A 27,874-nucleotide genomic window follows, 5' to 3' on the forward strand; every position below is an offset into this window, starting at 1 on the left:
TTACAATGGACATCTGACACGTCCATTTATTACCACAAATACTTACACCGCGTTTACTCTCGAAACCCTTCACTTTCATTCTCTCAAATTTTAATATTATTTTGATAAAATCTTATCACTTAAAATAATCTGCATGGTGTGTGTGTGTGAGATAAAATTTAAATTTATAATTTTATTTATATGCGAATGTATATTGACGCATATAAAAATAAAGATTTGTCCTTGTTCGGTATTAGAGCTAGGAAAATTGCGCGGTTGACTTTTTTAGCTGGTAAAGCATTTTAAATAATCTTCACAATATCTCTCTTATTTGAGGCAGGAGGTCCTATCACGCGGTGTTGGAGTTGTAATAGTGGATCCGTTCGCTACGCGACAGATACGCGTACCAATAGAAAAGATTGATGGTCAGGAAAAACAGGGGAAACATTACACGACTGACGCGGTCAATCTTCGATACCGAGTTATATCTGGGAGTTCGCCGACGTCGTCTTCTGGACGCGGACGACGTTGCTCGCTTGGATGACGGCGGCTGTGGCTGTGGCGGCGGCGGCGGCGGCGGCATTTGTCGCGGCGCGGGCGGTGGGCTGCAGGTCATACAAGATATCTGCCAGTGCCCAGGCACCGCTGGATCCCTATCGGGAATCGAGATCGCTGACAATGGTATCACTTCGATCATACTGTCGCCATTTATCGCCAAGTTGCGATTGCCACGTCCTCGTGTAGTAGAACTCGCGGAACTTTTCCGACGGGCCTAAAACAATATTTATGGAATGTTATGGAAGTTGAAACTTGGAACCATTATTCTCTCTCATTCCCTGCATTGCGTTGGAACTGAACATTTCGAGTTATACCATGATATGACTTGGAAATGAAAGGAAAAATGTTCTAAATCTGCTAGAACGTTATTTTCTTGTCTTTTTTCAATTTATATTTAGATTTTATTGATTCAATATTCATGCCTCTGCCTCTCTCTCTCTCTCTATCTCTCTTTCAGCATTTATATTTGTTCTTGAGAAAATAGGAAGAAATCAATAAATTTCTCGCTTCTATTTAATCCAAGAGCCTATATGATACAATATATTTACCGGTTGATTTTTTATTAGTCTTCTAGTTACATCTTCCTCTTCGTTTGAACTTTCAGTATCGCTTAGATCAGAAATAAAGTAACACTCTCCCGATCCATACTTGGTGAAATAATGCACCACTGCAAATTGTATTATAGTAGCGAAGATGAACGCGAACGAGAGAAAGACGAAGAAATCCAGAGCAGTGGGATAAGGAACTTTAGGCAGGTCGGTTCTCGCTTCGAGTCCTAAGAATGTCATGGTTAATACAGTAGTTATGCCTGAAACAAGATGTAACGTGACAATCGAACTGTGCAATTATAAATTTTAGAACAGTAAGTTTATCTTGAATTTTAGTGAATAATAGGGAAATACAATATAATTACAGTTGTTTATTTAATTTCAATTATCACATCCGATCCGGATATTCAATTTGCAAAAGTCCTTCATTATTATTATTCTTTTATTATTTGTTTTATTTGGAAATTTTTTGTATGTCGTATTTCGATAACATTTTCGATAACAAATATAACATGATAAATAGCTATAGACATAATTACATATTATAAATATAGAGTAAAATGGCACTTGATAAGAAATTTGAATTCTGCAACAGTAAAGAGATTATTATATGTAATATAAGTTTTGAAAATTTTCAGACCAGTCAATGTTTATTACAATGTCTGATTAATGATATAAATTAAAAAAAGAAACGACACATTACTTGATTTTCGTTACAAGAAAAGTTATAAGTTTAATAAAGCCAAAGAAATTATATTAGCACATTTGCGGCGTTGTTGTGGTGTTGAGAAAGCGTTGCGTATGTTAAATTATGCGGCTTGTGCATTTTCACGCTTGCGGTTTAGCATAGATCCTTTTTGATGCATTTTGCTCGTACTGCGTTATATTCTCTTACACACGTTTACCGTACACATATCTGTTGTAAAAGTATGATAAAATGCATGTTTAAAAAGTAGATCGTATGGTAGATTGTAACACACACGGTGGAGGTTTCAAAGAACACTTAAATTATTAATAGCAATGGAATAGCTGCTCTTACCTAGCGACACTCGGTCGGCGGTAGCTTCTCTGTTTAACCAGAATGAGACCCAAGACAAGACGACCAGCAGGACGCAAGGACCGTATACCTGTATTAGGAAGTTACCCATGTGCCTTTGTAAATGGAAGTACACCAAGAGCATCGAATATTCCGCTGAAATATATTTGACATATATTTCTAAGCTAAGAATAACGTGCTTTTAACGTCGCTATATATATAAATATATATATGTAGGTCCAGAGGTATGTTCCGGGACTGTTTACGTTTTTGAAATGTACAGTCCTGGAATATAACGCATATATATGTAATCAGATTCAAAAAACTGTCCCGAAAATTGCCGTAGGACATCAATTTTTCCAGACAGTCCTGGAATACTGCCGAATGTCCCGGAAATATACCGATATCAAAAATAAAAGTCCCGGAACATACTTCCGGACTACATATATATATATAATATAAAAAAAACGTTTTTATAATATATATATATATAAATATATATATTATGTATATATATATATATATATATATATATATATATATATATATATACACTTTTACCAAATTAAAAGAAATTTAGATGATTACCACAAGTGATTACGTCAAGAGATTTAAATACAAGACAGGCAAAAGTGGCTTAGACAAGTTTAATTTGTAGTTGTATCATTGCATGCTTAATAAATCAACAAAATATAACGCTGATTAACCACATATTTCTGTAGAGTACAATATTTTAAAAACATTTGTATCTTTGCTTATCGAAGGATGGACTGTCAGTCCCGCACTCTTTTTATTCATCGATTATTTGCAAAAACTTCATGATATTTTATTACTAGAATAAAATGTAATTTTTATCGCGACGAAGCATCATGTCGGAAAGCAATTGTTGCTATAATGTTGTTGTTTAAAATTATTATAAGAATATCTTTCTGGGTCGATGTGACTTGACGATTTTAAGCAGATTTCCTCGATAAGTTCTTCCACAATCAACTCAAGAGGCAGCCGCGGCGTTTGCCGTTTACTAATCGATAATACAATAATTCGATCGATTAAAATTTGCCGACAAATTTATGTAGTACCCAATCTTCTGCGTTGCTCGTCTACAGGAACGGACAACGAAAGCTTAAGGAGAGAAAGAGAGAGGTAATATAGTCGTCTTTTAGCGAAGGCTGCAATTAGTCGTCATTTCTAGGCGACTTTCGACGCTACTTTTACCCTTCCTTGACCGAATTTTCTGTAGAGTTCCCAATTTTCGCGTTAAGTTACTTTAATTTATTCGCTCATCATTTGCTGCTTACTAACTGTAAGTTGTATACATGTATATTAAAGTTGGATTTTTATCGACGTCTTAGCACTATATTTATTTCTCTGATTCTCAATTGCCATTTTCTGCTTCTTTGTACTAAATGTACTAAATTCACAGCGCTAGAAGAGATATTGATAAGCCGTATATTCTTGATCTCGTTTGCAGGCGGTCTCATTGCACTTACCATGCGAGAAACCCGGTGCGGTCGAATGATTTGCAGTGGGATTGGCGACCAGATCAAATTGTGACAGCTTCATGTCCTCTGCTATAGCGACTTGCCTTGCGCTGTTCCACTTGTAGATTACATCGCGTGTCGTGTAGCCGACTGTAAGTGGATTAATTTCGCATTGCCAAAAAGATCGACGTATCGTCTCAAATGGTAGCTGACAATCGAAAATTGCACACTTGGCTTTCGGTGCTTCATTATTTAACATTTAAATATACGATTTTATTTAAAAATAAAAGAAATAAGTAAGAAAATATATAATAAATTCGTTGTCTATTGATAAATTTAATTAAACCTAATTTCCATGCATAAATACGCTAAATGTCGCATAATTTTTTACGAGATTAAAAATTACACAAGAAACGATTAAGCCTGCATGATCCCCGTTATTTTATTGATCCTCGAAATCTTTTTATCGCAGATTGCTGATACAATCCGAATGTCGCCGAAGGAAGGAAGCAAAAGCGAAAAGAAGAGGAACGATAAAATATATCTTTGAGAGTCGCGGAACAAATAAATTTACTAAACTCACAGCTGCCGAATTGCAGCGGACATCTTTGTGTATCCATTGGAAAATCTTCGAGATTCATCGGACATCCTGCTTTAATCGTAAGTCTGAAACGACATAAACAATTTAACACAAATTTTGGAATGCTATAATCTCGATACGTGCGTAACGTATAACAGACTATAAAAATACATCTGCAACTGATTTTCGATTAAAATTGTTGTCGTTATACAAAATTCTATTAAAATTAAGTAAAATTAAAATTTTAATCGCTTATAATTCGAAAGTCATATATTAAGAACAAGTTTAATTTAAACATTCTGTATATTAAATGAAAATAGTTGTTTACTACAATCTTGTCATTCATTTTACGCAATATTTCAATTTTCAATCAATTTGAACAAAATTTCAATAGTATTACGTATTATACTTTGCTTGTGGTCAAATGCAATGTGCAAAACGCATAAGAGATCAGTATCGTAAATTGTTTTGAGTTTCATTGAATTATCACCCTGCGTTTTAATTTCGGAAAAGTTAAGATCAAAAGAGATAAAACGATCTATGGATTCATCACTTTGGTACTTCAACAACTCGCTTTATCGTTAAATTTGCAGCAGGTATGCGTTTATTTTTATACCTACACACCTCATATCGTGAGATCGCACGACAGCTCAACTTCCGTTATATCTCGTAATTTTTGAAGGATTAAAGTTTTATTTTTATTGTTTGTTATAAATTTAGTAAAAAAATTCTATAATATTTGCATGCGTTTAACATAATAATATGGAAAAATTGCGAGAGTTTAAGAATATAGATCATGAATAAAATGATCCAAGCACGAAAAAGATAATAAATAATGATCGACTAATAGGAGTATAGAAAAAAAGACAAGAATTCCCCTTTACCGGAGTTTAAGATTTTAGGCTTTTTTTCAAGTCACAGATTGAATATTTCTCTCACGTATCTCGACATTCTCGACGGCACGAAAGGTGTTGCGAGATTGACCGCGTTTTGCTGAAGATAGACCTCGGGCAATTTGCCTTGAATGATTGTCGGGTACCGTGTCAGTATAGGGACTGCTTTTTAATCCCGGTATAAAATCAAATTCAGCAACAGACTTGCTGAAGAAAAGATTCCCGATTATTGAGGTACTAACCTGAACTTTATTCCGAATAAAGCGCGAACAAATGTTGTGGCTGTATATTTAATCGAGTTTGATTTAAATTATTTACATATATTGATATTCAGCTTCTGTTGAGTTTTATTTTCTGTAATTCCACTTTTTGAAAAAGGCACGTTACCTGAATTAATTTATTTTTTATCGAAGAATTGAGGCCTTTTTGCGCGATGTTGATTGGTTCTCTCGCTTGGCTTCGTACTGCGAGAGTAACTCATAAATGACAGATTATTATATTATAGATTGATTTTGGTTATCTTGATGCGTGCATGCGTGAATAAGTAAATATAATAGTCGAGAATAAATGGCGCGCGCTTTATAGTGTCTAGTCTACCTTAAATATTGAGTGATTGTTGACTTTTTATTACATTAGATATTATAGATGATCAGAAGTTTCTGAATTTATTTGAAATATTGATAATAATTTTAAGATAGTCTTTTGATGTGTAGAATTTACAGTTTCGTTAAGATTAATACAATTTACTCTGTCGAATTACTTTGCATCGTGATATTTGTTATAAAAGAGTTGATTAATTTTAGAAGTACATTATAATCTTAAAATATGTAAGTATTTGTTATAATCAAAGAGAATTAATTAACAAAATTGTGCAGAAAACATTATGGATGGTTAAATATATTTTGAAAGTTTGAAATGACACATTTTGTACAAGACACAACGAGAGGTTTAAAGTTGTGTTCTAAACTTACGTAGGACACGCATTATACAGATGGCTGTTCTAATGAGACTCATAATTCTACGTCACAATAAACATTCTCTTCTCTCTCTCTCTCGCTCTCTCTTTCTCTCTCTCTCACTTCCTTGACAATATCGGTGAAAAAAAGCAAAAGTTTTATTCCTTTATAATGACAAGTTTTCTCTGCCTCATGAATAATGACGATTACGGTCGAAGGAGCGTGAGATAAAACCAAGTCGAATGGGATGAGATTAAAAAAATGAAGAAAGACCAACTTTTCACGGATACGCGAGAAAAGAATTAACCGAGCGGTAAAGTTAAACGCGGCTCCAAAATAAATAATTTAGGATAATTTTAAAGATAGCAATGGCGCGACGACAAGTTCTCGATTCTTTTGGTAAATTTTTTTGAAAAAATTTTTTAAAAAAGTAGATAAAAAAAAGAAGCGTTGTGAAGGAAAAATTAAAGCATAGAATGGAAAGCAGTAGTAAGTGGTAGAAGATCCATATACAATGGTAAATGATCGCAGGATAAATCAGATTGTAATAACATTTAGTTGCAATTTCAATAAAGCACAATATAGTAAGAGCGAATGTCTTTTGAGACATTTATTCTTGAAGAAATTAATAAAATAAACGGATTAAAATTTATAAGTATACATTTTATTTAAGCACAAACTATCGTAAAAAACTAACAATGTTGTCAGAAATTTCGTTGCTTATCGCTTGAATGCTCTGAAAGATATGAGTTAGACTTACAATTTCTCGGGTAAACATTCGAATGACAAAAGTTAATCCGAAAAGTTGATCCGAATAGACGTTGTTCAAGTCAAAGGAAAAAGAAAAGTAAAAGTCACTCTCGAAAAGTTTCTCGCCATTCAAGCAAGAATTACAGAAGAGAAGTGCGGCTTTTCAGTTGTGCACTATACGTGTATATGTATATATTGAACGATATCTTTTTATCTTACAACAAACTACGACCGCATTTTGAACGATAGTTTCTGGATTAGCCAATTAACCGATGTTTACGAGATATAGTCGCATCTTTACAGAATGCAAAGACAAGTTTAGTTATTTTTTCACAAATGTTCTTGAGTTCTCGATTTATCGCTATACGAGTATATATATTTTAACAATTTTTGTAAAGGCTTTACGTCTTTCGTTTGCCATTTCAGAGATAGACAAAATTTCGGCGTATTTCAAAGGAAGGATCTATCGATCGATAGGGAAAGTAAAAGAGAAACAGAGAGGGAGAGAGAGAGAGAGAGAGAGCATTTGCACGGTACAGTGTACACTTCATGCTCGACATACTCTCGCGAAATTGAATCTCTCTCTCTCTCTCTCTCTCTCTCTCTCTCTCTCTCTCTCTTTCTCTCTCATTCTTCCTCTCTTGAAAATGCAACGGGATACTGCAACTCGTACTTCTGATCATACATGCATTGCGGCCCGTCTTCGATGCATTTCTTGATACGATCCAAAAGCTCTTTTTAGACTAGATCATCTCTACTTCCCTTTCTCTCTCCTGTATTTATTTCGTCAGTTATTAGTAATATGCATCTATTTGCTTGTTTTCGAATTTTTGAATTATGATAATGTTGGTACGTTGAAAATGTAAATAAAAAAAATGGGTTGCTGCCACAGTAATGCCGCACAAGACTCACTCGAAAGTCGATTGTTTTAAATAACAATAAAAAGTTTATATTATTGTTCAAAATATAAAGAAAATGAGTATTGACGGATATACAATTCTTGATCAGTCTGATAATACGTAACGTTGCGTATTAATCGCGAGATTCCATAAAACAACTAGGTGTTTGCAGTGACATTAATTTAAATGCAAATATCACAATAGTACTTGACTGCGGCGTTCGCGGTCACAGGTGCAGAACTTGTATGTATGATGCAGTCTTGATTTTTCATCGCTATAACATGCGATTTGGTTAATTCTAGGTTTTAACCGCAAGTCAGAATAAGAATTTATTCCTTTTTCAACATACAGAATACCTAGTACTTTATGCGATAAAAAACTGCGAAATAAAAATCGGTAAAACTATGACAATTGCTTCAATTTAGTCAAGTTACAGCCAATTAACATTTAAATGTATCATCGGTATGCTATTTGGAATTGATATTTAAGAGAGAGAGAGAGAGAGAGAGAGAGAGAAATCAAATAATTATTTTTCCTAAATCTAAAAATCTATAAATATATAAATTTATAAAAATTAAATTTATAAACTTTATCTTCTTTTCTCTGTTTTACTACCTATAATTTCATTTACTATTTACTATTATAATTTTTTATTTTATAAACATAAAGCAACACTAAATTATTATATTAATAAAAGAATTGTTATATTTGTAAATTTACATTACTTTTATTTTTCAATAAGATACTAACTTTGGAAACTAATTTTATCGTCTATAGAACACGAATAAAAATAGAGATTGTTGTTTGTTATTGATATAAATCAAATACAAGTACAAAAGGAGTACTGAAGCGATACAACCATCTCCTTATTGTTAATCTGTTCCCTTTCTCTTGACCTAGTCTTCCGGATCTATTGTGTACGGCAGAATTAACCCTTGAGTTCGAGATACCTCAGACCTTGCATATGTCACGTTGCCGAGAAAAGATTTGTAGAGATTTGGTGTCGAGCAAATACTGACATACTTGCTTAAAATTCTATCTTACGTGCACGATCTCTATTTCTCTTTGTTAAAAAATAGAGATTTTGCATTACTAACAGATATGTCAGCGAATAGAAATCAGAAGGAATATCAAGTCAAGTTGATCAATTTTTTATTTTTAAATTGATTTGCAATATCTCCTAACTGTTAATCTCCCTTAATTTTACACAATTTTCAAAACTATATAGTTATTTATCCGTAAGTTGACAGAGCACAATTGTATAATATGTTCGATTACATGACTTTTCGAAAGAAAAAAAATCTTTATAAGCGATTGGCAATAATAAGAGATAAAATTCAGATAAAGTTCCGATCTTCCGATCAAAAATCTCACGACATTTTTGCAAGAGACATCATTACGGTTTTCACGATTTTCTTAAAAGGATATTTTTATGGTATAATAAAGGTAACATATGAGACGACAGAAAGACTAAACCTTTCGCATAATTCTTTGTACTTCAACCCAAAATAAATTTAACATGATAAAGCACTGAAGGTACAAGATTTTTTTGTATTGGTACTGTTGATGTATCTTGATTACTGCGGCGTAATGAACAGACGTTAAATAATATTTGAATGTTATAAATATTAATAATATAGAGATTAAGCTTTCATTTTCCTCTTACTTTATACCAGGATTATAAGAAGTTTATTATTTTTGACACCTTGTAGTTATAACTTCTTAAAAGACAAAATTTATAAGATCTTTCATGGATTATGCATGTTTTTAATCTACGGAATCGAGATATTTATTGAAACATACCTGGAACTGTAAAGTACTCTGCCATTCTGATAAAGTCTGACGAATTTATTCGGGCTGGTGATCGTATGCAGGTAACTATGCTTGCCATTGTAGAAATACGTGTCGGGCTTCCAGATTCGTGCCAACATAGAAATACTCAGAGCGAGTGTCTCCTTACCACCCTGAAATGCTAAACGTTTGTCGACCCACGATTGTCGAAAGTAACAATCCATTGAGTACGTCTGCAGGAAATTTCAAATTTTGATTATAAACCGCATATCATCATTCATATATAGTCTATACATTTTAATAAATATGTAGAAATCCACAATCGAGAATTTGACACGTTAATTAAAATTAGTTTTTTTCGAGTTTTTTCTATGTCGTTTAATGTTAAGGTGTACGTTATTTTTATAATACACTATTTATTATATGCCAAGTTCTGAATTATTTGAAATCGATTTCCTATATATATGTACTCGTATACATAATTTAGGCAGATTCAAATTTTGTGATTGCCCGCGAGATAAACGAAAAATTTGACTGACCATATCCATCTCAGAGATGGGACCCATGCTGCGTACCATAATATCGACTTCGACAGTGGCCGGGGGCCCGCCAAAGTCTGGTCTAATGCTATTGTCGTAACCGCGAAGTAGATTATCCAATAGGTCACTAATGTTACCGTGGTTGTTGCTTTGCGTCCGCTGTCTGACGGAAGTTTTTGCACCCGCGGCCACTCTAAAACAAGTGTCGTAATTTTGCCAGCTAGCCGAGTAAATCGCGGCTTGATAAGATTAATTTTATTAATCGGAAGAAACACTCACTTTGTAACACGAAAATTCTACAGCGCGATGAAATACATTTATATGTTCTTAGGCATTTAAAAAATAAATATTAATATTTTACGTCGTTCAAGTTAATATTTTAATTAATAATGATGAAAAAGCCGGCGTTTAACACACAAAAGATTCGAAGTGTACGCAAAGAGTTAAATTATATTACGTGACACGTGACAAGCAAATTGATTGATTGATTGATTGATTTGCATTAATAACGTGCTAAAATTGAGCGGTTTCCAAGGGTGTGCAACTAGTCGGAATATCTTGCCTTTTTTAAATAACATGTTCCATATCTCATACATATATTTCAGTTTAGTTCTTTAGCTTGCGTTACCGATTCACCCTGCACATATATACGCGTACGCACAATGCGTATGATAAATATGGAGTAAACCATGCTTAACTTTTGCTTACTCGGCCACAGAATCCTGAAATCTTGGTGAACATATCTCGATCCATATACCTAATACATACAACTGTACGCGTATACAGCTAGTGCAATTAAAACGGTCAAAAGTCATTCGGGAGAAAGCTAAATAAAGCTGGAATCATATATATATTTACCGTATTTAAAAAACGTTAAAGCCGCATTTGCTTATCATGTGTTTCAATTTTCTAAATTTAAATTAAATTGTTTAGATTTATATTCCCAAAGAAATTGCACTATTTGTAGCGTTAATTAATTAATTAATATAATAGAACTTTTAATTTAATTTTTCGCTTTAAAGTATTTGATTTGAAATTTAAAGAAATATTACAATTTTTAAGGAATTGTTGTACTTATTTCCAACAAGACGTAATTTTATATTAATTTTTATTGTTAATATACCTGCAGTTAATTGAAGTATTAATCTCATTGTAAGATTGACTGACAATGAGCAACATTATGGAGAACAGATATCCGCAATGAATTTACATTAATTGTATTTCTTGATGTAGCCGTTTAAATATAAAAGTGGCCTTTGTTTAATGTTTAATGTATGCATGTAAGAAAGAAGGCTTCCAATTATACGAATGAGTTATTCAAGAGACAATATAAGTAAGTATGCCCTTGGATTTATTTGTCCTTTGTAAAGAAAACTGCATCGTTACACGTAAACGAATACATAATCATTTACTTTATAAATCGTTTAACGAAGTGCCGCCGAATTAAATAAATTCCGCATATAACTGACATCATTAAAATGCATAGGATAAAATATAACACAGAGTTTCTCGTAGATCGAACTTACAAAAAGATAGAAGTAATGAGATTGGCAAAGACGAGCAGGATTCTTGGCTTCATGATGTTAGCTTCGTGAGGTCGGAGTCTTACTTTCTTCGTGTAAGAATTCGTTCGTCAGTTCGATTTAACAACAGGACCATTTGATATTTCGCACTATAGTAAACATCAATATAACATTAATAAGAGTTAAGAAACAAAATCCTGCAACACGCATTATTATATAGCTTTTTTAATTTTATAAGAAATTTTATAAGTTTATATAAAAAATGAGATTAGAATATATTGGTAACGCAGTTACTAAAAAGTACAATTAAATTTAATAGAAATATGCTATATTCATACACACGGAAATATCGAGAGCTAGAATTTGGTTACCAATCCTATATAAATAATACATTATAGGTGATGGCATCCGAGCACATAACGAACGTTTCTTTTTTTTTAGCGGTAAACGAGATGGAAAATAACGGTGTGTATATTTCGAGGTTTAATAACGCTATCAAATTTTACGTTACATTCGTATATGAACCGTGAATCTGTCTGCTCGATAAATGCGTATATTGGACCGTTAAGTTGTTCGTTTCTGTACGCGATGCCTTAATTTGGGACAAATATTACTGCTGATGAATATAAAAATTTTTGTTTAAATTTAATTTAAAAACATCTAGTTTTTCATTTCTGTACTTGTTGTTCATCTTGCCATTATGACATTTTTCTCTTTGATCGATCGATGTTTCGAAACAGCGCAACACAAATGTTTAAAGATCGCGAAGAATTAGCTCTTTAATCTCCTCGACGTCTTTTATTATAGACTTTGCCCTTTTTGACTTTTGCGTTGCTCGATTTTCGGTGACGATGTGCGATAACGCGTAGTAAATAGACAGATATCGAATCGGTAAATCGATAAATCGGCAAATCTTGACGGTTATGCGTTATGCGTATAACATTCGCTGCTTGTGCGACATATACCCTTCATTCATTCTTCCTCGAAAATAGTTTGAAGCGAAAGACGTTTGAAAGCGAACGAACCGCACCGTATGCAAACAGCTATTTGTACACATGTAAATACGAGATACGCTTTGAAAAGTGGGTGCCATTCGCGACGTGACGATTGCTGGGATGGCCTGATTATCAGCAACGTTTGTGTATACGTAAATCGGAAGCAGGGATTTTAATTCCTTTAATTCAAATTTTAATTAAATCAACGCGTCTTGCGAAAACGGTCACTCGTGTAAATAATTTTCCAAATTATGGTACATGGTTGCTTTCTAAACATGTTTAGAATGAAAGTGTGACGAAATGTTAGAGAGCTTTCGACAAAGATGACGCGTTTGGTACCTTTACATGGTTTTTTAAGAGATACTGCCAAAGTAAATTAATTTTAAAAAATTTTTTAAATATTTTAAAATGTCTCGTTCTTACAATCTTACAGTCGAAGAACAAGAATCTGTGTTAAGGCAAAATGTTTTTATTATATTACGAACATTAAATATGTTTCGGCAAGTCATGTGCACACAACACATCCTTGTCAATGGCACAGAATAGATAAGTCACACGGTGCTTAACAAACACGCACGTACGAGAAAGCGCGCGAAGACGTACGTGTAGCAGGCATTCCTTAAAGTTTAATTTGTAATTCGAGTTCACGGTACCGCGAAAATTCCTGACACGTCGATAGCACTTCGTGTTACAAAGCTGTAAGTTGGGATGACACAACGTCAATTTTCCATGCTATAAATGCGGTAAAATGTATCTATATCGATTGTCGCGCGCGCGTTTCTAGCATCATATGATCAATATATAAGTATAGAAATCATTCTGAGGAATTTGTTTAATTTCCAAGTTACATAAAAAATATATCAATTTTAATAAATCTCAAATTCCAAATTATACTGAATACGCATGTCTTAATCACGACTCATTGGATTTCAATTTTCAATGTATGCATAATGTATATAACCCACGTGTTTGCGTTCTGATGAAAAGAAAAAATAAGCATCGTCAAACAGACGAAGAATATCATTCGGAGACAACGAACATCTCGCCGGCGACAACTTCGACGCAAATGACGGCATGCCTCTGATGCCTCAACGAAATTCGTGGTGCTCTTAAGGACGACCCGCATTTACGACGGGTTTGGTTTATCAGAACAATTTGTCAAATTGAGAAAAGCGATTGGATGTCTTTTGGCTTGTCAGGTAATTTGTCAGGTAATATGCGCATATTGTGTAGGTGTGGCATATCAATCTCGAAATTTAGAGTAGCGTTAAGAATTCGATCCTGCAATTCGCAAAATGGACATGAAAGGATTTATCGTAAATTATTATTATTATTATTATTTTTTTAATGTAGATGTGTCATAACTGGATAAAGCCAAAGATACAAAAATACACAATAATTATTGTAGTCAAAACATTGCCAACACCATTTGCTGGTGATTGTTTAGTATTCGGTACTAAATGTATCCCCGTACACTATTTATTCCTTATGTGGTGAGATAACTTGAAATTTAATCGATAGAGAAATTCAAAAGGATTAGGAATAGTCAAGCAGCAGTTGTGTGTGAGTGAATTGTGAATTGCGAAATTATAAAATGGTTCGACCGTCGAATCCGCGACTCATGGCTCGCGTGCTAGATGCAGTGGCAAATCTTGGCGACACTAGAGGTTCATCAGCTCGCGAAGTTCTCAGTTTTATCCGGCACAGCAACGTATCGTCCAAAAATTTGACGCTGCAGGTGAGTGTAACATTAACTTTAGATAAAAGGTTTCATAGTCTTATTGAAATTTTATTGTGTTTTCCTTTTCTGCAATCTGTCATAAACATCTTATAAAGAGCTATTATAAATTACAAATTATTCTTTTGGAATAGAAGAGAGAAGGATAACTTCTACTATAACCATCAATAATGAAATTTTAAGTAATTTAAATGTTTGTATGACATATACTCGGTGCATCGCAGGTACGTCGAGCTTTAAAGCATGCAGTAAATGCTGGACTTTTACGGCATCGGAGTGGTCGTTATAAAACACTGGCCACTTTAAATCCTAATTCTGTCTCTAACCCACCTGTTAGTAAGGAACCGGCTACGAACAATCAGAAAAGTGAAGAGAAAAAATCAAAACCGGATGCGCAAGCACCTATCGGCGACGTGGAATCTTCTCGTCGAACTCAAGGGCAAGAGCGCAAGTACGCCGTAATATTTCTATTATACGGACAAATGTATTTGTGTTCTTTTTCGATTAATTTAAAGTGTCTCAAGACATCTCAAAGACGATAATTTTTACATTTATTATATGTACGTGTAAATTTTATAAATGAGATTTATCGAGATGTATTATAAATGACGATTAACGTTTACAATCTCTAATGGATTAATAATGATAGACTGCCATCTAATATCATTATTAAGAAATCTAACATGGTTTTAAAATGCTGAATTTGAAGAGAAAGACGAAAAAATTGAAATGGATTACCGATTACTTATTCTGTTTAATATCTACGAATATAGGAAAAGAACTACGTCACGGCGACGAAATAGTAAACATCGTAGTAGTAAAGGAAGAAGGAAGTCCCGACGATCGCCATATAGACGACCCGATGCCGCTCAGAATCGAAAGGTGCGTCGCAATTAGAGTTATCGCGCGCTACTCAAATAGTTTTGACTGCTTTAACAATAATATTTAATTTTATATAATATACATTTAATATATTTGTATTTTATATTCTGTTACCTTCGTTCTTATATCTCTTAAGAATCACAAGATATTTGTAAAGAGATTCCATCAGTAGTATAAATGCTAGGGTATCGTATTATCCTTACATCTTGAGGTAAAGGAACTTGGGGGTGAGTTGTAATAAGAGTCTATTGCGCGACATAATGCAAAGAGACGGCAGAATTAAACGTAATTTGACGTAAAGTTTCCAATATTTTCCGCAAAATATAGAAATAAAGAGACTATAAATTGTAAAAAAATGTACATTGTAAATTGTAATAAAATAAATCATATTGTATATTATTTTGTAATATATTAAAACAGTATCGAAAATAATTGTTGCAATTCGAATATTTTCTCACACTTTTCTCACATCGTGAATAAAGGTTATTGATATTTAATTAGATAAAACGTACAAAATACAATTTTTATGTTCATATGGCGATGATAGCGACGACAGCGAAAGCGCACATACGAGGACGAGGAGTTCGAGGATCCGGATCAATCAATTCGAAGGGACGATTCGCCCGTACCATTCAACCGTCGAACGAAACGTTCAAGAGTATCCAAGCGAGAGCTCGAGTCCGACTTTTCTGACGAAAGCGATTGCGATAGTGACTGCGACGTGAGCCGGAAGCATATGTCTCGGGGTAATTTTAACCATATTGGAAAAAAATAAGAAAATTTTAATTAAGAATTATGCACTCTATGAGAAAGACTTATGCCTTTACATAATCTCTAAATATTAAATTCTAAAGTTTCCAAAATATACATAGTATCACATTTGCCTGACAAAAGCAGTAATCAATGTCACTAATGTATATTTGCTTTCTATTTTTTTCACATATTGTGTATATATATATATATATATATATATATTGTAATTACATTGATTTATATTTTAGCAAATAAATCATTGTGTCGAGAACGCAAAGTACCGAAACGCAAAGAGGCGCGCGCAAAATCGAGGGGTAGATCAGTGCCTCGAGCTCCAAGTCCGCAGCAGTTGCAACGAACGATGCAAGCGCGACAGCATCCGACCGAGGAGATCGAGAACGACAGGCAGCAATGTGACGAGGATCACGGATCCATGGAATGCAACGTGGCGCATCAAGAAGCACACATAGACGGTGAAAGAGTTCGCGAGCCGAACGACAGCAACAGCGGCAGCACCCTGGAGAACTCGAGAGACTGATCACATTCTTTTATTTGTATTATTCCACTCTGCATTTGTCAATGTACAATCTTCTACTTTTTGGCGGTTATATATCTGTCTATTTTTTGTTTTCTACTTTTTTCTGTACCGAAATGTCTACTGTTTTGAGAGATAAATTTGTAAACGTTTTAAGGCCCGGGTAACTTATAAAATAAATATGCATGTGTGATGGATGATGTGTATTTTATACAGAATATCCCATTTTCATTAGATATGTTATTTTCTTGAAAGAGCATTTAAACGCGATGACGTTTACTTTCAACATTTGCAAGCTGCAATATTATTACTTCATATATAGGTACTTGAACATTATAGCTTTGCTCAGAGCATTTTTTGGCAAAGAAATTAATTTACTAAAAAATATTTTTCAAGAAACATTTATTTTACAAGAAAAAATGATTGACAAATTTATCAAATTGGCCACAGAAATCTACAAATCGTTTGTGATAAACAAATAAATAAATGCAACATTTCAGAAAGTTTTTATGGTACAAACGCGCTTCTTCTCATGATTTGCTGTCCAAGACGCATTGGCATCGGTATGATTTATGAAGTTCTCCAACACGAAATATAGTATGTATGTATAGACAAACTGTCTCTTCGGCATATCATCGGCGCTTTCGTTCTCGTCATTAGCGTTGGGAGCCGATAAGTGTATGACGGGCGAATACCAGGAAGTACTCCAGGAACAAAGTGCGGAAGCTTTTGCTGAGGCGGGATACTATCGGGAGCGTCACTTTTTACGGGATTTTTCTCACCACGTTTGAGCGAAGCCTCGAACCGGCGCGGGCGCGCGGCGCATTTTTCAACGTGACTAAAGCTTTCTGATGTTTATCGGTTTAGCCAATGGCGTTTTATCCTTGCTAGCAAAGTTTTCCGCGGCGGGCACGGCACACGGCAGTTTGCTTCCCATATTCGTTTGACTCTTTGTTCGGGACGTTGTCTAAGTTTGCTCGAATCGGATTTTTATTTGCCTGCAAAGTTTTCTAGAAAGCATTACTTTACTTTACCAGCACATTTATTTTTCGATTGTACACCGAGTAATATCAAAACAAGCCATTGTTTGATTTGACGCATTTGTATGCAACGTGTATAGTTGTACCGTTAACAATTATACATATACTGAAATATTATATGTGTATAGAAAAAAATTAAGTACAAATCATATTATATTTTTACAGAAAGGAATTAATTTATAAAAATTGTAGTACAAGCAATCGTTCCAATTTTAGATTTACTGCCAAATGCATGTATCATATGTACTCTTTTATATCAAATATGATTCTTGAGATGTATTTACATCTCATGCCATTTTTCAATCATTTTTTGAGACTTCTGCCTTATGAATATTTCAGATATAAAGGATTTTGATTTTTTTCCATATTAAACACTCCTAGTTCACATTCTACCTCGCTTATCAAATAAATTTCATTAAAATACGCTTCAACGTGTCGAGTTCACAATTGCGCACGCTTCCGTTATTTGCTTGAGTGACGGCTAAAAGTGAAATAAATGGATTATAGCGTAATGAATAATTAATAGGAGAGGATAATATGTAATGAAGATATACGTCTATATTAGAAAGACAGAATATTATATTATAAATGAAAATCATTTCGATGAAATTTCGACAATATTTTTGGATACATATTGTTGATCTGTACAATTTTTTCACACAACAGATAAGTTAAAGAACGTTTCTCGAAATCTTCTGATGAGAAGGGTCCGCGAAGTTAATCTCAAAATCTATTGAACACGTATTGACTAGGTAACTTGCGTAGAATATTATATATTATATAACTTGTTATTGTATAAATGACATTTTTATTAATTTTTTATTACAAAACAATATAAACTGTAATAATTTTAAACATTATTTTATTCAATTAAAACAAATTATTTATTAAATAAGTTTGGAATTTTTTTTAAATAATGCTTTAGTAATAACAGCTCGTGATCAAAAAGTTTTAGAATATAAAAATTTATTTTTTTTAACAGCATAGACATTATATATATATGTAGTTACATTCACGAAATTGATCAATGTTTTAAAGGCTTTATTAAATTCTTAATATAATAAAAAAAACAAAATTAAAGGAGAGAGAGAGAGAGAGAGAAGGAGAGAGAACATGCTTGTAAATTTCGAAATAATATTTTGAAATGTTTAAAATACTTAATAAATTTTGCAATTTGTTGTAAATATTCAGTTGAACAGATATCTTCAACGTTTTCAAATAAAATTGCACAAATTAAAACGTAGATATTATTACTTTAGTATATTTAGAATACATCGAAATTCTATTAAGAGATTTAGATAAGTTTTAATCTCAAATCTTTAACAACTTACCAAGCGCACGTGTTTGAGACGTTGGCATTTTGAAACTTTTGCAACATGAGGTCATGATGATAGCGAAAGTGCCTTCGACATTCTCGCAACTACTCACAAATGCGTTAGATAAAAATATTTCTAGATAATATTTGATCCTCATCACACAAGGATACGATAAAAGGTTCCGACGCATGGATCTTGATCGCCTAGGGTATCTAAAGATCGCGAGAAGCACGTGGCGAAGCCACAACGCGCACTGACTGCTCCAAACGGGACAGCTGACGAAGGGTAGAAACGCCGCGCTTTCCGCCCTCGCCCTCCGCTGTCAATCCCCACCAGCTTGCGCCCCTTTCTCTATCTTCATGTTTTCGATCGTTATATTTTACAACTTAATAAATGGTAGTGGATAAAGTATTTATATTAAAATACTGATATATATACGGAGCAAAATTCTAATACATAATATTATAAATTGATCATGCTTGCTGTATATTTCATCCATAATAAATTAAATTTTATGCGTATGTATATTTCATTCTGTAAAAATTAAATTTTTAAGACATTGTTTTCGGTTGATCTGAAATTAATTATTGTATTTCTTTCAACTGTAAAAAAATGCAGTAAAAATGTTGAATGATATATGATCTCTGATATGACTCTGCTACAGAATTCTCTCTTAAGTAATCAATCAATTGTAAGCACTTGACCACATTTTTGCGGACGAGTGCAGAATGACAGAACTCATTTTACGACATCACATTTCATCGCGACACAGAACTTTGCTTTCGTTCTCAAGAATGCATTAAGGGGCTCGCGCACGATTCTCCATTCTTCCAGAGTTTTTGAATTTCATATAGATCTCCTTATCCGATAGCGGTATCTTTAATATGCGCGTGCCGAGTTTATTATAGCTTACTTTATTATACCACATACAAATTACAATTATTATATGACGGCTTTTCTCATCTATAAGATGGATATATTTCAGATATATATATAAATCCCTTTTCCTCTAATATATATAAATAGATTCCTAATTTTCTACGAAAAATTAATTATGCATGTTATATTAAAATTCAGTTATATTTATTATGTCTCTCATATTTGTTGGAACAATTTGAATTTTATATTGAACTTGTTGCTAACGCCGATCGCGATCCACAAGCGTTGATTATCGCGACGGTGACGACAGATTTTATAACGGCAAATTTTCGATGTGTGGAGATAACGTGTAAAAGACCAAGATATCCGGAGAATAATTGAAGCGATCTGTTGGCAGCATTTCCATTTGCGATCCTTGCGATTTACGATCCTTATTGAAGAACGAGTTCCGATCAATTCTAAACGAGAACGTCACGAAGATGTATCGTGACAGATGTATCGGTCACGATATTTTCACGATCGTAGTGAATCTTATACCGGCATCTATTCAAAATCGGAAGCTCGTAACAAATTGATGTAGACTAGCTGAGACAATCCGGAGCTTCCGTCATCGAAGATGTCTTCGATCGGACCAGATCTACTAACGGAACTCGCAATTTCCGCCAACTCCAAACAGGATGCGGACACATCCTGACGCGTTTCCTGATACGCGAAATTCATTTCGTCTCGCTCTGCTATATGTATACACTATACAGAATATTCCGAATAATGGCAGTAGATTCTTTGAGCGCTATTTTAAATACACCCTTCTTATAATTTTTTAAACAACTGTATCTTATTATTAAAATAACGAAATAATGTGTGTGCATGTTTGCTTTAATTTGATGATAGATAATTCAAAATAGAATTGTGCTCACATAAATTTAATTAGATTTTACAGAATTTTAGTACAAGGTTAATTACCAAATGCTTATCTTGTATATTTAGTTAAAGAATTTTATGTACCTATAATCTACATATATGTATATCAATATTTATACACAATATGTAATATATGAGGCATAATGTATAGAATGTATAAGGCACATTGGAGATCTAATCATCAAGTTGGATTGTTAGATCACAGGGGCACATGCGTTTCTTATCTAATAAGAAGTATTCGCTTTTGTTTTAAAACTTGCAAATTTGCACATAAAGCGAAAAGTATGTAGATGATATCATATGTCGAACTTGGGAAAACAGACAAAACTTCCTGCACCAAGATGGCATATAGTATCGCGTTTCCCAGGTTTCCTTCCGGAACTTGAGGAAATATCTCTCTCTTTTCACGAATCGTACCGTGTCTCGAACAACAATACCAATCTCGACCAGCAGTATGATAATATGACTTGGGGCAAAGAGGTAAGTAAAACAGCGCATGATACGGAAAAAGACATCTTTGATTGCCAATATATCCGTTGTCCATTATCGTTCTCTAGTTCAATAAATATTTTATTTATCGTATATGTCTATAACTTATGTTAATCTATATAATTATTTATAATATTCTTATAAAAAATTTGTATATGATTAATCTTTCTCTCTCTCTCTCTCTCTCTCTCTCTCTCTCTCTCTCTTTCTCTCTCTATCTTATGGTTTAGTTGTTTAGTATATAAACGATTAGCCAAACATAATTGCATCGAAATTCGAAATTTCTTTTCAACTAACCGTCAGACGCATAACGTATACTTGATGGCAACTCAACTCGCAGCTCTCCATAATTCACGTGTTTGTCCGTATAATCTAACTTTAATCCCAAGCGGACCACTCGTAGATCTTTAATCTCTCGTCCGTGAACAGAAATCTCTGCGCTATCGTTTCCTATCCGAATCTAATCTCTACGAGAGTCACCCATTTCTTACTCTCATTATACCACTGTAGCTCGTCGCAGTCGAATGACTCGCACTGTTTTGCTGCCATTAATTACTTTTCCTATTTTCTCTTGCTATCTCACAGCCTTTATGAGCTATAAAATTACATAGAAAAATTGCATAGGAAGAGAGAGAGAGAGAGAGAGAGAGAGAGAGAGAGAGAGAGAGAGAGAGAGAGAGAGAGAGAGAGTTAATCATTGTTAATCATTAAAGACTCTAATAAAAAAAAATATTTGCAAAGATCTTTTTTGATCTAAATAAACTTTAGATATTGTAGCATAGGTCAAAGACAGCTGTGATCGATTACATGGACTGCAGAAATTTAATTAAAACAGAATTATACGTCTCGCGCAATGATATAGTAAATTAACGATATCAACAAGCGCATTAAATAGAATGAAATACAGATAAATGTATTCCATTTCTGCATTCGTTTCTCATAAATGAGCATCATCGTGTAACGTGCGATTAAACGGACATGCAAACTCGTGCAAGTTTTTTGCGGAAATAGGTAGTACTTATACTTTTTCTTTTTTCTTTTTGTCATAAATATCCTCGCGTCGTACGTGACACCTCTCCGGAGAAAAGTTTTGTTGCGCTTTCTGCTGACTTACAAAGAGAAGTGAAAACTGCTCAACGGGAAATTTTCACGAAATGAAAAGTGTAACAAGTGTAATAACTAACGAGTGAAAACGCATTCGCAATGCTACTCTCTTATTGTTAGTAGCGATTTATTCTGACAAGTTATTCTTAAAGTTAATTACGTATAGATACATAAAACAACATTTTACAAACCGAATATTCAAATATTATAACATAGATTTATCTCAGCTTCCATCCTCTTCATCCTCCATCATATTTATTGGAAAAAGAAATTGATACGATTGAGTGGATCGCTTCTCGGAAATCATGTCGATGCTCATATAGGACTCAATTTATGTTTTTTTCTGCTTTTCCCACTGAGATATAAATAATATGGAGTGGGCACTGTGCGATGCTACGCCCGTAGACGGAAAACGAGCCTGAGACAGATATATAGATATTGTGGGATCCCTCTCTTTCTCTGTTGTGCAAAACGCATACGCATATTACTGAGAGAAAGATATACATAGTTGTCTTTGTCATACGAACTGCATGACAAAAACAGCGATCCCACGAATTTACCTCTCTCTCGGCTCGCGACAGCCTCTATAGGTACTTATATATCCCAGTGGCTTTTTATTAGTTCGTATTAAAATGCAGGTGTCTTTCAGAGACGCGAGATTCGATTTTTCTAGTCAAATACGCAAGCATACATTGCGACGCATTTTTAATCGTAATATACTTTATGTAACATACTATTTATACTAAATTTGCTAAAGCTATCAAATTTTTGTTTAATTTTTTTTTAAAGTAATCATCAGTTTTAATTCAAGAAATAATACTGTGCAAATAGTACATTTATGGTATCAATATTCAGTATACACTTTAACGGCTAATAACTGAAAATATAAAAAGTATAAAATCAATATAGGGAAAAATCCTAAGTATAGGTATTGACAAGAAAGTAAAAATTTGAAATGACGAATGGTCGATTGGAGCAAACAATTAACGAGATTGATTAACGATTGATCGGTGCCAATAAAAGGTGCGGTGTATCATTAATTTTGTCAAATCTTCTTATTCTATTATTGTGATTGTATCTTATACAATAATTAAATGTTTCTTTCTTAATTTGCTCGAACGTAATAATATATAATATAAAAATGATCTAATTCCCTTAAATGCTTCTTCTTACATTTTTTCTTCTGGTTTCTTTTGTGTTAAGAAAGAGACAGGGTTGTGGGTTCTTAGAATTCGTGAGCCTAATATTTCTCACCCTTGCTACAAGACAGATGCGCCCCTGGAATATAAGCCGTAGGCGAAACGTGCGGATAAAAGTAGGAACTTGGCAAGTGGAGCGAAAACGAGTTAGAAGTGGAAACTCACTACGCGAAGGGTACTTCAGAGCAGCACCATCAGCAATTTTCAAAATCTTTTCTTCCCAACCACTATCATTGGTACTGTTCGTCGTTTTGACCGCGACCTTCCGCGCATTTGCTTCTCGATTTGGAATTTTGCCGATAACCCACATTTTGTATCGTCCCATTTTCGATCGCATGAACTCAACCTTGCTCTATAAGCTTGTCGCAGTCATCGCTATATCGAAAGAGTTTGTGTACATGTTGGGAGAAGCAATTGATATAGGATACCGATATACGGAGAAAACGAACGTTTGATTATTTGATCGGATATTCTTTTTATAGTATTCGAAATTAAAAGTTTTATCGTTCGGCATAACGTTCAGTGACTATTTTCCGGTGGTAATCGCCAGATGAAGCTTAAGATATATACATAAACAAGTTATAGAATATTAGATATAGAACTATTAGACTTAATGTTAGAAAGATCTGGCTCGTTCTTCGTGTAGCGTCAGTTTTTTTTATTAATAACTTAATTTTATATTTAATAAAAATATCGTCGCGTGCCATCATTTTCACACTTTTCGACATTTGTTGTGCCGAACTAAAAAATGGGTGTTTGATTATATCGTGTGTTGTTCAAGCTTTCCTCCCTCCCCCCCCCCTATAATTTTAAGTCTCATTCGCTTGTCCTCCTGTGGTTTCCTTTGGTTTCTCATAAAATTTGTTATGAAACTATATAGCATAAAATTGTCTCATATGCTGATTTATTTTTATACGCTTATATGTACAACCGACATCTATATCGACATCTATATGAGACAAAAGTGAGCATTTCTCCCACGCAAAACGACACGCTATACATTGATAAGAGCAGACCGTAGCTGACCAAGCTAACGAGTTTGCTAATCCTTCGGTAAAAGGATGTCTCCTCCAAGCGATCCGTACCCATCACATTATCCCATTGATCCTGTTTAAGTTTGCTGTACCGATGAAAGGAGATGGCCATACCCGGGATCAGATCAAGTTAATTACTTGACGAAATATATATATAATTATAGATGCGCTTTATTATTTAACGAGCTTATTACGTTACATTAAAATCATCGATTATACAGATATGTTGTGTACTTTCTTATTATGTAGACAATGCGTTTACGCAAATATTAGTAAAAGCAATCTCACTATTTTTCCATATATGTAATCTTTTATGTCGATACACTGAGCTACCAAAGAGGCTATCAGTCAACTTTCGCTGTTAGTACTGTGCGTTACAAGTTGTAAGTACCGTACCTGAACCTAATTCACTAACTTTAAATGTTTATAAGTAAAAAAAAAAAAAAAAAAAAAAACTGTTATAGCCTTGGCCTTAGGAATCTGTCTTTAACAGTTGTTACAATCTTTATACATTTTGTATAAAATTTAGTGACAATATACATATAAAATTATTTTTCCAAACGGCCACACAATCTTACAATTCCGACAAATTTTCTAGATATGCCTTAATCGGCCAGTCTCCGATTGACACATTGAAATGGATGAATTTGATCGTTGATTGGTATATCGTCGCGGTAAACATTGGTGAGTTGGTGAGTCATTGGTGTGGGTAAGCGTTTAGACTTTAAAGGGGACTGGAGCAATTTAGCCGGTCGACAGTTACGCGAGAGATTTTCGTCGCGATGGATCGTTGGATAGGAAAAGTCGCGATGATCACTGGGGCAAGTGCCGGAATAGGTGCACAGATTACGAGAGCACTCGCGAAGAATGGAATGAAAGTGATCGCTGTAGCGAGAAGACTGGAAAAGCTGGAGGAATTGGCGAAGAATATCAAACGTGAGTTCAAGGCTGAAGTGTATACGATGCAATGTGACGTTCGACAAGAAGAGAACATTCTCAAAGTGTTCAAATGGGCGGAGGAAAGATTAAGCGGTATTGACGTAATGATCAACAACGCTGGGGTGATCTCAAACGAAACGATTATAGGTAAATTCTTTTATTCTTTCTTTTTTTTCAATGTGTGTGCGATTTAATCGCAAAAAATTTGTCAAGTAACACCGAAGCCTATACAAGATGTTTTAAGTCTACTAGATGTACACATGCATGCATACCTTATCTACATAATATAAGATCAAGAAGTTTTCCTTATGACATTTTTGTTATGCAAATATTTAAATTGATTTTATGTGAAAGACAAGCTATATTATTTATTGGTTTTTGTTGAAAGAGGGATCAACGGAGACATATCGCGAGATTATGGACGTGAATGTTATTGCAGCAGCAATTTGTTCGCGGGAATTAGTGCAGTCCGTCAAAAAGCGTAAAGCGTCGGGTCATATCATTAATATTAGTAGGTAAGTATCAAATGTGAAATAAATATAAGTAGGGGTACTGGAATTTACTTTCAATTTACCGTGATCATCATAAACAAGTATTTTATTTATACACCGACTACTTGCAATACATAAACTTTTTGTAATTCTAGTTTATTAATAAATTTTATACAAACCAAATTGATTGTGAATATACGCGCGCGCGCGCGCGCTTTTATTCTCTTTTTCTTTCTTTTTCTCTGCTGTCTAACAAAATCTGCAAGTCTAACATAAGATGCAAGATTTAAAATTATTAAATTAATTTACTACACATAAAAAAGTGTGTAATACTCACAAATATTAAGATTTAAACCGTGATATATAATATAATAAACATTGCAATACGAATTACATAGTGCATTAATGCGATTTGTTCAATCTTTCTTATATATAATTACACTTTTATTAGATTAGTTATATATATGTATAATGTATATTTATAATATGGGTATGTTTTTGACAATCTTCCATATAATTCTTAAATTCGCAAGTAAGAGTCGAGTTTATTTTGTGGTACTGTTAACCGTCATATATTTGCTTTATTCACAGTGTAGCGGGACATAATGCTCAAAAAGTTACTGCACCAGTGAGTTTGTATTGTGCCAGTAAATTTGCTATCACTGGCATGGCAGCGAGTCTATGCAACGAATTGATAAACGCAAATCTCGATGTAAAAGTCACGGTATATATACTATACTTTATACTAAACTTGTTAATGCAAAAGCAATATATTACTGAACTGAAAAATATATAACAAAGTATAGACTTCGCTAGTAATTTAATTTGCACTGACAATGAGTTATATAAGTAATAATCTATTTATCTTCAATAGTATTTTATTAATACCTTTTTTTAATGTTGTAAGACAGTTAGATTTGCAATAATAACGATAATAATAATAATAATAATAATAACGATAATGATTTTAGTCTAGTAACGATTGGTAGCGTTATGCTGTAAAGACCGTAGAACGGAAACATAACAAAGTAATAGAATGACAATGATGATATATTTTGAAACGTTCAACGATATCTTCGTAAACAGAACGTCAGCCCTGGCGCGGTGAGAACATCTATGTTAATGGAAACTTACGGCTTATCTGATGCCATCTCGAACAATCTCTGCCCAGTCCTGGAAGACCAGGATGTTGCACATGCAGTAGTCCATATCTTGAGTACGCCGCCCCACGTACAGGTGATTGCTAAAAAGATGCGATGACTTATATTTGATAATTTTTGTATAATATTTGTAGTTACAAAAATCTGCAAGAAAAAAATGCAAAAACAAATTATATTTCAGCAAATAACACTTAAATAATAATAATAATAATAATTAACTATTGTCATACATTGCGTTATATTTATATGAATTACACATAAATATATTTTTATTTATGATTTGATACGGGGTTTAATTTTATAACTCGTATTACGTTTTAAACGTGCCGATAGAATAATTTTAGAATTTCATTTTAAAACATTGGAAATTTAAAACTCTCTAAACGAGAATTAATTTCTCCCTAAATTAAATATCACGCCATATCAAATACGCACGCAACCGTAGTTTATTTATTTCAGATATCGGAAGTTGTACTGACGATACATGAAGCTGCATTCACTTCGGAGAATGTTAAACGGTTCACGGCAGAGTAATGGATACGCTTTTTGCGTTTAAAACAATAAATTTTTGAATTTTTAGCATTCATATATTTTCTTAAAAAATAAATCAAGTAAAAAGAAATTCTCATTTTCTATCACATCTCGAAATAAAGAAATGAATAATTATTATAGGGAAAAAATAGTATCTAATTTTTATATTTACAAATAAATTTTTCTACATTTGTGATAATATATTCTATTAATTATAAATAATTGAAAAGAATACAAGTTAATTTACGTTTGTCGCAATTTTAATATTGATTAATTATTATAGCTATAGCTCCTGCCAAGTCGATCGACACAAGTTCTTCGTTATGGATTGCTTG

General features: G+C 33.5%; 3 protein-coding genes across 5 annotated transcripts; 2 read left to right on the forward strand and 1 right to left on the reverse strand.

The window, feature by feature from the left end:
- Window positions 1-42: 42 nt before the first annotated feature.
- Grd (GABA-gated ion channel) lies at window positions 43-27,091 on the reverse strand. Of its 3 annotated transcripts, XM_077400125.1 has the most exons (10): window positions 18,808-19,094; window positions 17,219-17,957; window positions 11,537-11,682; window positions 10,011-10,203; window positions 9,484-9,704; window positions 4,186-4,268; window positions 3,612-3,752; window positions 2,125-2,277; window positions 1,086-1,345; window positions 43-751 (listed from the first exon to the last, which is right to left on the reverse strand). In XM_077400125.1, exons 3-10 carry the CDS (start codon window positions 11,587-11,589, stop codon window positions 329-331), a joined length of 1,527 nt encoding a protein of 508 aa, XP_077256251.1. In that variant the 5' UTR covers window positions 11,590-11,682; window positions 17,219-17,957; window positions 18,808-19,094; the 3' UTR covers window positions 43-328. The 3 variants fall into 3 exon arrangements, with proteins under 3 accessions (XP_077256251.1, XP_077256250.1, XP_077256249.1); XM_077400124.1 differs by lacking the exons at window positions 17,219-17,957; window positions 18,808-19,094 and adding an exon at window positions 26,983-27,091; XM_077400123.1 differs by lacking the exon at window positions 17,219-17,957.
- Window positions 12,288-17,210, forward strand: LOC143894078 (uncharacterized). Its single transcript, XM_077400145.1, has 5 exons — window positions 12,288-14,266; window positions 14,491-14,717; window positions 15,040-15,148; window positions 15,696-15,894; window positions 16,150-17,210. Exons 1-5 carry the CDS (start codon window positions 14,123-14,125, stop codon window positions 16,437-16,439), a joined length of 969 nt encoding a protein of 322 aa, XP_077256271.1. The 5' UTR covers window positions 12,288-14,122; the 3' UTR covers window positions 16,440-17,210.
- On the forward strand, window positions 24,580-27,781 carry LOC143894083 (farnesol dehydrogenase-like). Its single transcript, XM_077400154.1, has 5 exons — window positions 24,580-25,504; window positions 25,746-25,872; window positions 26,440-26,572; window positions 26,935-27,084; window positions 27,468-27,781. Exons 1-5 carry the CDS (start codon window positions 25,201-25,203, stop codon window positions 27,540-27,542), a joined length of 789 nt encoding a protein of 262 aa, XP_077256280.1. The 5' UTR covers window positions 24,580-25,200; the 3' UTR covers window positions 27,543-27,781.
- Window positions 27,782-27,874: the final 93 nt, after the last annotated feature.

The sequence above is a fragment of the Temnothorax americanus genome, unplaced genomic scaffold, assembly GCF_048541705.1.
Source record: "Temnothorax americanus isolate GAGA-0224 unplaced genomic scaffold, ASM4854170v1 Scaffold13, whole genome shotgun sequence".
NCBI lineage: Eukaryota > Metazoa > Arthropoda > Insecta > Hymenoptera > Formicidae > Temnothorax > Temnothorax americanus.